Source organism: Bison bison, unplaced genomic scaffold (genome assembly GCF_000754665.1).
Source record: "Bison bison bison isolate TAMUID 2011002044 unplaced genomic scaffold, Bison_UMD1.0 scf7180017864472, whole genome shotgun sequence".
In the NCBI taxonomy this organism is placed as follows: Eukaryota; Metazoa; Chordata; class Mammalia; order Artiodactyla; family Bovidae; genus Bison; species Bison bison.
The window spans coordinates 12,928,043-12,942,987 of NW_011495033.1; the positions used below are offsets into that span (position 1 = coordinate 12,928,043).

Consider the following 14,945-nt stretch of genomic DNA (forward strand, 5'->3'; position numbering starts at 1 on the left):
GTCTAGACTAGAAAACTAATATGAAACTGATCAGCCTAAAAGGAATTTATATGTATAAATACAATTTTCCTGTATAGTATACACTGATGTATGATTAAAATCTTTTACAAAGCAAAATACTTCAAAGAAATTAAAAGCTCATCAGTTTTTAGATTGCCCCTTTTCATTTATAAGTGACATAAAAATACCACTACCACTTTTAACATGAATTTAAGATGGAAATATTTTCAAGAGAATGAGACACCACAATGAAGGCTTCATGAATAATTTATTCCATTTGAAGTTTTTTTTGTTTTTGTTTTTTTTTTTAAAAAGTATAAACCTTTTCATTTCCTCAATCACAATTTGTACAACTCAGTGTTATGGCATTCGGCAGCAATAGTGTTTGTTCCTTATTCTTTTTTTGTCACGTTAAAAAAAAAAAAAAAAAGCAATTGGACCATATTAAATGTCACTGCTAAACAACTTTAAAACGCCCCTTCATAAAGTGACCAAGCTATTTTGAGAGAGTTGATGCTGACATGTCCAGTAATGACATTACAATTTATAGTTTAAACTCAGTAACTTTAAGGTCCACAAATCCAGTTTACTCTGAAAACTAAAGCTATTTTAAAACTTCATGAATACATCAACCTGAGGAGTATTTTAGGTCCCAAATCCAGTTTTAAATTAATACTCCACAAAAAAGAAAACACATATATAAAAATTTAAACCACAGTTCTGGGCCCATTAAAACATCAAGAAAAACTGAATGGTTAAGATTTTCTAGCATATTTTTTTGAGGGTTGCAGGGAAGCAAAAGAATTTTATGTCAAAAACATTTTTCCTTAATTTAGACAAACTAAAGTCTTAAAGGAAACCCAGACCAAAACATCACTCATGCAACATTAAATGTATTAATAGACTGATACGTGATGCCATAGTGGATGAGTAGCAAATTATATGATGCAACAGCATTTAAAAACTTCATTTTAATGTATTCAATTTGAACATTTTAAATAACGCAACATAGTATTTTGATATTACAGTATTAACATAGTGCTTGATTAAAGATCTGCAAATCTTTGTAGTAACACATTAAGTTAAAAAATTACCTCAGAAGGTAAATATGAAGACGAAAGGAGAATATTTAAATACAGTAATCTGTGCCATACTGACAATTGAGTACGAATACAGCTGAGGATAGTTGACTAAGTAGTAAGAGCTTAATTTTTAGTGGTTTAAGAAAAGTTAGAAAGATTTAAAAATTACAGCTACTTTAAAATTTAAGGATTACATATAAGTACACTTGGTGGCCTTGTGGCCAAACAATAAGGTGTACAGAAATTTATTCATACAGTGTTAATTCACAGTCCTGATAACTGAATGGCTTGCATAAGAAAGGTATGGCTAGATGTTTCTCACTGGCTGGAAGCAGACATTATATAACTAATCCTTTAAAATGCCAAAATACTCAACTCCCACCCCACTTTGTAATGGATAACTGCACAAAAAACAGACATTAGCACTGTAACAAAGAAGTCATGGTGTTGGTGATCAACTGGTATAAAGTATATTACTTTGCTTACCTATTTAAACAAAACTTGTCTGTGACTACACTAGTAAGTCAGATCCATCATCCTGCACAAAGGGCTTAATTTTTTTTTTTTTTCCTGAAACAAGTTTCCTGACCTTTTCGAATGGCTATTTAATAATTTTCCATTTGAGTGTGAATTTATATATGAAGGGAAGAAAAAAATCTTATCAGTAAATCCTATATATTTGGGAACTATTCCTTGATTCCCAGATAAAAAGGAATCATGTAATGGGTTCCTTATGGCTCCATATAAAAGAAACTGTCAGGGAATAATTTTTTAAAAATACGTTTTCAAACTGAGGTGTGGTTACTATAGATTAGTGATTTTAAACAACTGAGAGTATATTTTTTAAAGAGTCACTACTGAGATAATAAAATATATAAAAAAGAATATCATTTTAATACAAATTTCAAATAAGCATCTTTCCCCTCAAATCTCAGACAAGTATTTTTTTAAGTACAGAACAAAACATGCCAACATAATCTGTAGTGTGTTAGCATAATTTAAGAACAAATGCACAGATGTGACCTTTAAATTTTCACTTCAAAACAGGCTGACCACTGGGATTGCATTATAATTTTGAACAAATGATTGAAAACCTTTGTTACCAATTGTGTTTTCTCTATAGGAAAAACAAGACTTGCTAATGTTTTAATATACACAATTTGAAGAAGTTGTATTTTTCATAAGAAAGTGATATTTAAGCTAAGCATATAGTATTTACAAAACAAGTTTCAGTTTAAAAAAAAAATAACAAAACATACCAAATTACAGTTTTGTAAATACAATCCATTTTGTCCTTGTAGAGAATTAGTGAACATACAAATTCAGAATTTAGCTAGACTGCTTCCAAGAAAGACAGGTAGACTTGGCGACTGTGAATTCAAGTCAGCTACACAGGTAGGAGGCTAACTTGGACTCTCTTGTGAGCAGCACTGTAGAAAGGATTTTTTAAGGGGATAAAGGCTGCATAAAAGCAGTTTTCTTGGCATGTGCAAACAAGAAGAGGGAAAGCTGCATTGAAGGAAGGGGTGAATTAAAGTCCCTAAAATTCAAGTCCCTTCTTTAGGGAGGTGAGAACCTCCTTGGCATATGCCCTGCCTTTTCTGAGCTGTGTTATAGAAAAGTACAGACTCTGGTGTTTGGGACTGCCATCTCCAAACCAAGAAAATTAAATAAATAAAAAAGGCAAAAGGAAACAGGTTAAGTTTAGAAAATGGTTCTTTAACTAGTGGAATAGTCTGAATACCAGAATTCACTGAGAATCTATTTACACCACAGTTTGATTGCACACACACACCCATACATATGCATACTCTCACACACATTCCCAATCTTTAATTAAAAAAAAAAAGTCAAACAATCAAGAGTGACTGCTCTTAAAATAATTTGTAAAATGCCTAGAGCTGGGCTAAATTTCAACCTATAGCAGATCCTGAAGATAATTTTCATAATTAATAATACTCCCATGCCTAGATGTGCCACTGTTAAATCAAACAAAAAATTTTAAGCATGTAACATTAAACACCAAAATTAGTTTAAGCATTCAGTAGCAAATGTTTTTCTTGTAAAACTAAGTTTCTTTCACTGGAAATGGCCTGAAATATTAGTCATAGCCCTAAACCATAGTACAAAATATAACTGAAGAATTCTCATTTTTATTCTAAGTTAAACCACCTAACAATATCACTTGTATATTGCCATCATGTTATTCTGTAAAGGTGTGATCGATATAAAATGTTGTAAGACCCGGTACCTTTTCAATTTATAAACACAGTGAACTTCATTACTGTACATGTACTCTGCAACTACAGCTTAGCTGTAAATCCTCCACACACAATGGTATGGACATTATTTCCCCTCTATCCCCATTAAACTGTACATCAAGACAATACAAATTTACTGTCCCACCCACCCCCTTACAAAAAAATAATACTCTAAAAGCAACCCTACTGCAACTTTTTAATTAAGACGATTACATATATTTTAGACCAATTGCTTTAAAGCAAGAAGGCAGTATAAACCTTCTAGGAAAATTTTTATAAAAGAGGTTAAGAAATATAAGACAATTTATACATTTAAAAACTTACAATAAATAAGAGATGCAGGCATTTTTGAATACTAGATACTATAATCCAATACAAGAACATCTTGATGTTCTGAAGCCATATGTTGAAATTCATTGTTCCTCATGTTTCCTTCTCCATGCTTTTAATATTCATTTAACATGACTGGGTACTATGGCTCATTACTTTTCACAAATACTGTGACTGGAAAAAAAAAGGTTAATTTTGCTACGAAAATGTTATAATACGTTGTGTATGATCAGTCATCATCCTAAAGAGTTCAGTATAGTCAATGAAAAATAACAGGGTTATCGCCCCTCCCCCCAAGTCAAAACAATATTTGTTGAAGTAATAAGAATTAGACCCCATCACAAATGACTTTCACTGAGAAGATAACTGTAACTTAATGTTGCAGCAAAATCTTTTTCCTTGTTCTTTTCTTGCACAGTTCCATCAAATGAAGATCACAGCATATTCATGATAAAGTTATATAACTGATTCAGCACCACAAAATGAATTGGGAGACATGAGCGTCTGTCCTGGATTGCAGGGTCACAGGTTAGCCAGGAGAGTGCATTGTACTGTTCCAAAACAAACCTGAAAAGCAAGTAAACTAAGTCAGTCATGTATGTACCTACATTGTAAATTTTGGAAGCAAATTCGAAGATGGCATATAAGATTAAAAGTCACACACAGAAAAAAAGTTAAAGTATGAAACAGAGGGTCTTGGGGAGGTTAAAGAAAACTGATTTTCATTAAAATGTTCTCAGAGGTAGATTACATGTATTAGAAAGGAAAGCACTCATTCTGAATGACAAATAATTCAGCTAGAGATCCAAAGGTAACACAACTGTAAACTACTGCCCAAAAGGACAAAAATATGAAAGGATCAACATGATAATTCCTTCCAAGCTTAATGGTAAAAAGAACTGTACCTGAGGACATCTGAAGTCTGATTTGAGTCAAGTGGGTGGGAGTGTTTACTGTGAAGCAGCTCGTCAGATTGCACTGAAGGCACGTGGAGGTGCAAAGAGGCCTAAAAAGTAACAGATATTCGGTCAGCCAAATGGAAAAAAATCTGTTGGCTTTACCTTATTTTCCCAAGGTCTCCTCCTTGATGAAATATATTTTAGACTTATGTAATGAATGGGAGCCACTATAAACATGGCTATTCTTCTTGTTTAATTCATTATATAATTTTTAAGTGCATAACAAAATTTTTTCAGTTTCATTGCTTTTTAGGCCACATAATAATCCTACAAAAAGGATTTTTAACTATTTTCTATGTATAACCTGCCTAGATGTGTAAAGTAAACATTTAAGAAAGAACAAAACTGATAAACCTGAGTATAGTCTCTATGTAACATAGACTATGCAAATTAACCTAGGTCTAGTGCTGAAAAAAGTACTGTGCTAAGTAGCTTCAGTGTGTGACTCCTTGCGACCCTGCAGACCATAGCCCGCCAGGCTCCTCCGTCCACAGCGAATTTTCCAGGCAAGAATACTGGAGTGGATTGCCATGGCCTCCTTCAGGGGATCTTCCCAATTCAAGGATCGAACCAACATCTCTTATGTCTCCTGTACTGGCAGGTGGGTTCTTTACAACTAAAGCCACCTGGGAAGCCTGAAGTGCCAGAAGTAAGCATATGCAAATATTTTACCTATAAAGCTATAAATCTTAAGCAGAGCTACTTTCAGTGGCTGGATGAAGCACAAGCAAGAAATCAAGACTGCCAGGAGAAATATCAATAACCTCAAATATGCAGATGACACCACCCTTATGGGAGAAAGTGAAAAGGAACTGAAGAGCCTCTTGATTAAGGTGAAAGAGGAGAGTCAAAAAGTTGGCTTAAAACTCAACACTCAAAAAATGAAGTTCATGGCATCCCGTCCCATCACCTTATGGCAAATAGATGGGGAAACAATGGAAACAATGACAGACTTTACTTTCTTGGGCTCCAAAATCACTGTAGATGGTGACTGAAGCCATGAAATTAAGACGCTTCCTCCTTGGAAGAAAAGTTATGACCAACCTAGACGGCATATTAAAAAGCAGAGACATTACTTTGCTGACAAAGGTCCATCTAGTCAAAGCTATGGTTTTTCCAGTAGTCGTGTATGGATGTGAGAGTTGGACCATAAAGAAAGCTGAGCGCTGAATAATTGATGCTTTTGAACTGTGGTGTTGGGGAAGACTCTGGAGAGTCCCTTGGACTGCAAGGAGATCAAACCAGTCCATCCTAAAGGAGATCAGTCCTGAATATTCATTGGAAGGACTGATGCTGAAGCAGAAGCTCCAGTACTTTGGCCACCTGATGCGAAGAACTGACTCACTGGAAAAGACTTTGAGGCTGGGAAAGATTGAAGGCATAGAAGATGACAACAGAGGATGAGATGGTTGGATGGCATCTCCCAACTCGATGGACGTGAGTTTGACAAGCTCCGGGAGTTGTTGATGGACAGGGAGGCCTGGCGTGCTGCAGTCCATGGGGTCGCAAAGGGTTGGACACGACTGAGCAACTGAACTGACTGACTGACTGAGCACCTTAGGTAATACAGTGCACAGATGCATTTTTTGCCCATTCCATTTCATAGTGGAGGCTTAGTAACAACTCATACACTCACTTAGGTACGGCAATCAAGAGTAAAAGAAAGGAATGTGGTACTCTTCTTCACATTTCAATTAAAGAAAGTGAACTGTTTTGTTTGTAAGTCAAAATATATAATAGTGTTAAGCTATGAAAAGACATAGTACTGACTGCAGAAACTCTTGACAGATCTCATTCGGTGTACGACTATAAAAGGTACTATTTTATATTGAGATGCGCTCTCCTCTACAATTGCAATAATACGTGTAAAATTTTGTGTTGTGTATTTAGAAATATAACCAAAAATATGTTTCAACTGCCCATGGGCCCTTGATTTATGAGTTATAAGCAAAAGTCTTTCATATGGCAGATTATAACAAATAAATGAATGTAATTAGTAGCAGTGCTCTAATTTCAATGATAAAAAGATTTTTTTAATCATCTAGGTAACCTTTTTTTCCCAAGACAAGAGAAACATACCAAATGATTTTATTGCCTATGGTATAGAAATAAAATGGAATGTATGAAAAAAAAAAGGTGAACAAAATTATGGTAAGTTATGCCTTACCTGGTAATTCAGACCAGAAGTCCTAATCTTGTTACACTGTATCTGAGGGTGAATGCCCACTTTACACTATCCTCTCTGCAAATAAATATTGAGTAGAAAAGAATCTGGATAGTCCCTTGGACTTCTTATAAAGTGGTGTTTCTTAAAAACATGTTCTGTGAAACACTATTATTTGCTGCTGTTTTTCAGAGCTTTTAATGTGTATGGTAATAACAAAAGAGAGCAGAAAGCACATGGAGCACTTCCTAAAGGAGCAAAGAACCCTTTGTTTTGTAGAAACTCCAAGGATTACTACAGAAGTGCAGAAATCCCCCTGGGAACACGTTCTTGTAATGAGACACAAGACCACTACACATACACTGGAAGGGGTAGAAAAGTCTTATGCTAAAACTATTACCTTGGCCAACACTCTCTAAATATATTATCTCACTAACAGTCAATTCAGATCAACAGCTCTTGTATTCTTCATGAATGTGCTACAGAAATTCACTGTTTAATCAAAATGTGACTGACTCAATGATATGTGAGCCAAGGGAATCAGATTTAATAGTAACAGGCTTAAAAGACAGCAACAAGCTTACTGATTCAAGTACCCACTAAATATAATCCTAAAAAACGAAAGTATATACTATTCAACTTTCATCCTACAAATAAAAATCAGTTGGCAAGTAGTTAAGTTAGCATAATTTATGGAATAAACCAGTCTACTTCTGGTGAGTTCATACAAGAGTAAGTGAAATCAGATCTGCATTTGTTATTTTGGAAAAGTAGTACTAGCAGCAGGAACAAACTCTAGATAGAGCTTTCACATTTCATTTTACCATTTTATAATTTATCTCCACCTTGTTATATCACTTGAAAATTAATTTGTTTTGATAAAATAAGTCACTATGGGTCTGAGAATACCATTACTTGAAAACCACTCAATAGTTTTAACACAGCAATTTACACAAAGCTAGCAAGCTTTTTTAAGGAGGTAGGGAAATGCACCTAAATAGTAAACATTTTTACAAAGATTATGAATCCTTTAGTTCTCAAAATAATGATGCATAATAGGAGTATACTATGATATAATTCAAAGAATAACATTACATAATCATTAAAAGATCCAGTTTTAATCAAGTCTACTACCAATTTATGACTTTGGACAAATGATTTTTTCTGAACTTTTAACATGCTCACTGAGAAAATGAAAAGGTTAAAGGTATTTTAATACAAGGTTTCTTCTAGCTCTAAACTCTAAATGTGCAGCTAAAAATAATTAAGAGCAAGGGTCTCAGATAGTCCATTTAAAGTTATTTAAAAGTTTAAACTTAATATAAATTTAAGAATTAGAATTGTTTCATAATTATTCTCTTTGTTATTTTATCTAGAGAGTTATATGTGATAATGCATTTAAGACCTCAGACAAAAGCTAAAGACTTCAAAACATCACTTCCATACTTCTTAGGACTTAAGTGGTCAATCAGCATCACTCAGGAACTGGCCAGAAAAAAAATAAGAGCAATACCTTAAGAAAAAGGGGACACTGATATTGTGCTTGAGGACATGCTGACCAGAACCAGTCAGGTAAGGGACCCGCTTTGGCAGTTGATACAAAGTAACCAAGGGCCAATGGTTGCTGAAGAATATTAGTTACTTCATCATGAGATTCTGTTGAAAGTAGTCGATCAGTACCTTGACCCTTAAAAAGACAAAATTAAAAATATGTTAATTCATTTACTATAATAGCTATAAATACAGAATGGTTTTTTACTATCAGTCTCATTATCTAACTACTTCAATTTAAAAAATACTGGATATTTAAAAAAATCAATTTGCTATGTATCATAATTAGTAATAGCATTAAATAAATGAATTTTAAGAGTTTTAAGAAAATATACTATTTTAACAAGTTTGTATTATGATGCCAAGCACATGTTCAGCATGTGAGTGTGTGTATAAATCTTTGTAGCTGACTCAAAAGTACAAAACATTCAATGAACTTTCTAACTTATTTCCTAATACCCTCTCAACTAATTCATGATCATATCCCAATCCAAAAGGTGGACTGAATTTATCTTTGTTCATGTAGCACTATCTATAAAATGCAATTAAGAGTCATTTGGAAGGCATTATGGCAATGCTCAGATCCTTTAGACTAGTTAACACATTCTTTGCTATTTATTTTAAGGAAACAGATAAAAAGAAAACTGATATATCAACAGGAAATGTTCACTGCAATTATTACCTACAACAGAAAAAAATAAAAGATTTAAGTGTCCAATATTTGGGGAATGATGTAACAAACTAGATAGTATTGCTGACTCAATGGACATAAATTTGAACAAACTCAGGAGATAGTGAAGAACCCAGGAGCCTGGCATGCCGTGGTCCATGGGACTGCAAAGAATTGGACATGACTTAGGAACTGAACAGCAGTGAGAACAAACTATGGTAAAGGAACAATGCAATTAAAAAGCTGCTAAGGGAATTCCCTGATGGTCCAGTGGCTAGGACTCAACGCTTTCTCTGCCAAGGATGCAGTTTCAGTCCTGATCTGGGAACTAAGATCCCACAAAACTGGTTCTATTAAACTGGTATGATTATTGGTGCTTTTCCTTATTTGTTTCTTTTTTTCCATCATTTCATTTCTTTCCACTTAAAAAAGAAAAAGGAAAGGATGCAAAGTAAGGTCAAACAAAGATCCTTCTTTAAACATATGTAAACATATGCATATTACAATAATTAAATAACCACTATATATATAATTTCATTCAAATAATATTATTCAAATGAAGCTCAAATAGTTTTGAGTTCAAACAGAAGGACAAGACAAAATGTTTCTGTAAGTGGTAAAAATAAAAAGGGGAGGGGTCGGTGTTTTTTTCTATTTTTATGGGAAAATCAGTATTTCCTTTATGTTCCTTGTCCACAGCTCTGATATGAATGGCAGCTCTTAGAGTCATATCCTGTTTTTCAGATAATCTAATCCTATTTCTACATAGAAGCTATGGTGAAGTGGCAGGAAAACTAAAAAAAGGATTAATGCCAAGTAGTCTAGAAAATACAAAGTCAGAGAAAGAAGAACCTTAGAGACCCTCTTAATAATGTACAACTCTCTGTGGTAGAAGTACATGAATGGACTGTTTTAATTTTCTTGCTAATTTTCAAGGGAAAAAAGTGTTCTCTCTCATTGATATAATCCATTACTAAGTTAATGAATGACATTTAGATAAACTGAATTTATAACAGGGTTACCTTGCCAGCATCACCGCCATGGGGGTAATGAGATCCTGGAGAATGAACAGGAGAACCCGTTGGAGATGCAGGAAGGATATTAATGATATCAGGGTCAAGATCATCTCCTGTGTCTAATAAATCAAAGATACCCATTCCATCTGCTCCATCTATGAAGAAGGAAGAAAAAATTAAATATTCCCTTTTTCATATCCCACAGTCATTTACAAGAAAGGATTAAAACAATGGATCTTAACCAAAATGAGTTAATGTAATCAACATTTAGTGAATGTCTACCATGTGCCAAATAATCAACTATGCATAAATAAACATGAGACTGCTTTGAATAATGGTCCCTCCCCAAAATGCCCACATCCTAATTCCAGAAACCTTGAATATGTTACGATAAAGAACTCTGCAGATGTGATCAAACTAAAGGTCTTGAGATGGGGAGATTTTTCTGGATTATCCAAGTGGGTCCAATGTAACCAAAGGGGTCCTAATAAGAGGGTTAAAGTAAGCTTAGAGTCACTGAAGATGTGACTGTATTATCTTGCTGGCACTGAAGATGAAAAAAGGGACCATGAGCAAGAGATGTACATGGTCTCTAGAAGTTGTCAAAGACAAGGAAACAGATTCTCCCTTAGAGCCTCTAGAAAGAATCAACCCTGTAGATACCTTGACTTTGTATTTATAGCCCAGTAAGAATAATTTTGGACTTCTGACTTCCAGAACTGTAGGAAAATAAATGTGTGTTGTTTTAGGCCAATAAGAATGTGGTAATTTGTTACAAATAGCAACAGGAAACTAACACAAATGCTGGGAATGAAAATGTATTTAAAATGAGACTAGTCAGAATAAATTCCTTAATTCTTTATTATTAAAATACTCAAGTTACTGTATACACATTAAAAGAGGAGAATAATTATTACCCATACTTTTGACTTTAGAGATGTGCCATTTTCTAAGGTAACTCAGAGCAACAATGGAACATCACTTATTTTCTCTTGTACTAAAATGCAATCTATACAAGTACATCTAGAAAAGTTATAAATTACTATACTATTTTGGTAAATCAAAATAGAAAAGAATATAAAATGACCTGCAAAGTTTACATACAGGTAACTCAACAGTATGTACATAAACTGTACAAATATTTTATGACCAATGCTGCCTTTTAACCTAAGTAAACATCAGGGACTTCCCTGGTGGTCCAGTGACTAAGACTGAATTCCCAATGCAGGGAGTCTGAGTCTGACTCCTAGGAAACTAGATTCCCAAATGCCACAACTAAGAGTCCATATGCTATGAGCAAGACTCAGTGTAGCCAAATTAATTAATCACTCAAAAAATAAGTAAACATTTATGGGGTAATTCACAGCATTAGTTCTGATATCAATAAAGCAGAAGAATGGTATTAGTCTCCTGTAGCAGTTTAACAAATTTCCAAAAACATGTTTAAACAACAAACATTATTTTCTTCCAGTTCTGGAGGTCAGAAGTCTAAATTCAGTTTTACTGGGTTGAAATCAAAATGCTAGTCATTAGGCCAAAAATCTAGGTATAGGCAGGGGTGTGCTCTCCCTCAAGGCTCCAGGAGAAAAATCTGTTTCCATGTCTTTTCCAACATCTATTCCTATTTGCCTTGGCTCAATGCTCTTTCCTCCATCTTCAAAGTCAGCAGCAGTCATTTCTGACTCTGCTTTCCTCTGTTCCCACTACACGGTCCTCTCCTCTTTTGTGTACAGTCAAATTTCTCTTCTATGGATATATAAGACTGCGTTTCAGGCCCAGCTGCATAAGCAAGAGTAATCTCTCCATCTTAGATCTTTACTCAGATCTGCAAGCACATGCATATAATGTTAACAATCACAGGTTTCAGGAACATATACAGGACACAGATGCTTTGGGAGGCATTATCCAATCTATAATCAGTCAGAATCACCCAGATTTATTTTATATCTGCAAACCTCTAGAGAACAATTTGACTTCCCTGGTGGCTCAGATGATAAAGCGTCTGCCTACAATGCAGGAAACCCAGGCTTGATCCCTGGGTCAGGAAGATCCCCTGGAGAAGGAAATGAGAACCCACTCCAGTACTCTTGCCTGGAGAATCCCATGGATGGAGGAGCCTGGTGGAACACAGTCCATGGGGTTGCAAAGAGTAGGACACGACTGAGCGACTTCACTTTCACTTTTCAGAGAACAATTCACTTACCATTGTTGGGATTGAAAGCTAAGTCTAAATTTTCGGTGGTATAAGTAGCTGAAGCTACTTGCACAGAAGCAGAAGTTGGAAACACAAGTATATGAGTACATGATATATCCTGTGGGGTATTAAGCTGAGACGTCTGCATGTTTAGAGTGGAGCTTCTTCCGAATACAGAACCAGTTGACACAGAATCTGAAAAGAAAATGAAAGGTATTTTTTTCTTTTAATGAATGAAGAATCAATTTTACGTAATACTTAGAAACTTAAGTACATAAAGAATTAAATCTGACATAAACTAAAGATAGCTAACCTGGCATGATAACAAAAGAGCCTTGGGGTTCCATTGCTACCAAGCAAGCACTGAGAATGCTAGGAGAGTCTGCAGCAGATATACCACACATTCTACACATGTCTTTCAGCCTTTTACTTAGAGACTGCAGGTTTCGACGACTCAGCAAACAGCTCCAATCTGTGGGTATCAACAGTAAATAATAATAATAATAATAATATCCAAAGTAAAAGCACTGTTACCAACCTAGAGAACAAAAGTTAAAACATAATGGTTTTGAAATTAATGTACTCCTCAAGAGTCATCAAGTCAAAAGTCTATTACTGATATGTCTCAACATCTTTTACCCCCTAACTTCAATATATGCTGATAACAGTATGTACTGAATATAGGATGAGTTGACTAATAAGCAGAAAGGGGATAAAACTGGAAGATGACAAGAATAGCAGTAATAGCACTTATATAAAATTGCAATAAGTTCTCTTAAAATTTGAGTTAGGCCATTTGGGCGCTAGACAACAGAATACTAGGTTTTTATTACCTTTTGCATTTTATTCAGTACCTATTCCTAGATATGCTTTGAATAGTATATGAATTAACATAAAACAGAAATTTAAGTATTAAAAAATAAAAACACAAATTTACCTTTTAATTCTCCATGACCAATCCTTCCTAGACGGCCAATTACAACTCTCCATGGCAATGAACTCATCTGTACAAGTCCTAAGCACCATTCCCAAAGTTTCTGTAGACCAAATCTTCTAGCAGACCCTTTTTTCCGACGAGCTCTGTTGTATGGAATAGAGACAGTCATAAATATTTCTAAAATTCCAATGATGACATTTCAAAAGAGCTCGAATTTGTGAAAAATTGGTTCCTTCATTTTAATGCTTGACATTTTTTCACAACTCCTAAATAAGAATACATATAAAATTACAGGTTTGGTATGCTAGTTTACATTTTGTTTAATACATGCTAAAATATATACTTAAAATTAAAAAACTATTCACAAATTATCAAAATTCATCAAAAACAGTGCTCTACACCAGAGACTGGCAAGCTCGTTCTTTAAAGGGCCAATATTTTAAGCTTTGCAGGCCATCAAAACTCTTCTGCAACAACTCAACTCTGCTGCTGCAGCATGAAACAGACAACAGTTACACAAATAAGTGTGGCCAGATATGGCCCCAAAACTGGAGTTTGCCAACCTCTGCTTCATACATTAAATTGAAAAATGTCAAAAAAAAAAAAAGAAAAAGAAAAATATCGAACAAATTCCCCCATACTTCTCAGAACAAACAAAGCTGTTTTCTGCATGCATGTCCTTTATTAGGCCAAGTACATAAACACTCTCTGGAGAGCAATAGTAGCTATCATTTGTTGAGTACTTACTATGTACCAAGCAGCAGCCTAACTAACTTATATGTAACACCTCATTTCATCCTAAAAACCCTTATAAGGCAGATAAAATTATCCTCCTGATTTTACAGAAAAGTAAGCTATAGCTCAGTTGGGTAAAGTAATTTTCTCAAGATCACACAGCCAATAAGCCAGGATTTGGATTTGAATCCAGATCTCTATGACTCTAGCACTGGACCTCTTAACCATCATCTCACTTTTACTTTCAGTAAAATGGCAATATACTATCTCTGTATTGGGAAGGTAGTATTATTATTTCTCTATTCTCATTCTCATCCTTCACAGATCAATATTTCTATATCTGTTTCTTCAGCGCCACTATACCCAAATAATCAATTTTTTTTTGCATACAACCAATTTCTGACCTTAGAACTACAGACTGTTTATAAAAGAAAGAAGAAAATAAAGGAGAGAACCAAAACTGAAAGATCAAAAGTTATTTCATGGACTTTTCACGTTCTCTTAAGCACTGTTCACTAGCTTTGAAATATGGTATCAGTATGTCTATTAAGTGATAACTCAATACAAGGTTCATCTGTTGTAAACTATTAGTCACAGCCTTCATGAATAACTAGTCATGATACCTAACTACTATCAAGAAGAATTCTAAAGAGGGCCACCATTTTCAGAAGACACTCTAATATTTAAATAGTAAAATTTTTAATTGTTTTTTGTTTAGTCACTAAGTCATATCTGACTCTTCTGTGACCTTCTGGACTGTAGCTGCCAGGTTCCTCCATTCCAGGGATTTCCCAGGCAACAATACTGGAGTTGGGAGCCATTTCATTTCCCAGGGGATCTTCCTCACCCAGGGATCAAACCTACGTCTCCTGCATTGACAGGTGGATTTCTTTACCACTGAGCCACCAGAGAAGCCCCAAATTCTCAGTGAATAAAGTTAATTCAGTTTATTAGGGACTGTATCTTAGATGGTACCTGAGAAAAATAAATGTTCTAGGATGCTTTACTGGATTTTAAATTGCAAATGACCTTCTAGTCCCATGTTT

At 34.6% G+C, this 14,945-nt stretch overlaps 1 protein-coding gene across 1 annotated transcript in view; it reads right to left on the minus strand.

The window, feature by feature from the left end:
* Window positions 1-249: 249 nt before the first annotated feature.
* MED13 (mediator complex subunit 13) overlaps window positions 250-14,945 on the minus strand; it is a gene marked incomplete at its 5' end in the record, with an annotated part of 95,304 nt that continues 80,608 nt past the window's right edge. The window contains 7 exons of the mRNA XM_010861716.1: window positions 250-4,240; window positions 4,579-4,679; window positions 8,310-8,483; window positions 10,040-10,188; window positions 12,237-12,422; window positions 12,541-12,699; window positions 13,165-13,307. Coding sequence (XP_010860018.1) covers window positions 4,108-4,240; window positions 4,579-4,679; window positions 8,310-8,483; window positions 10,040-10,188; window positions 12,237-12,422; window positions 12,541-12,699; window positions 13,165-13,307 — 1,045 coding nt within the window. The remainder of the gene's footprint in view (window positions 4,241-4,578; window positions 4,680-8,309; window positions 8,484-10,039; window positions 10,189-12,236; window positions 12,423-12,540; window positions 12,700-13,164; window positions 13,308-14,945) is intronic.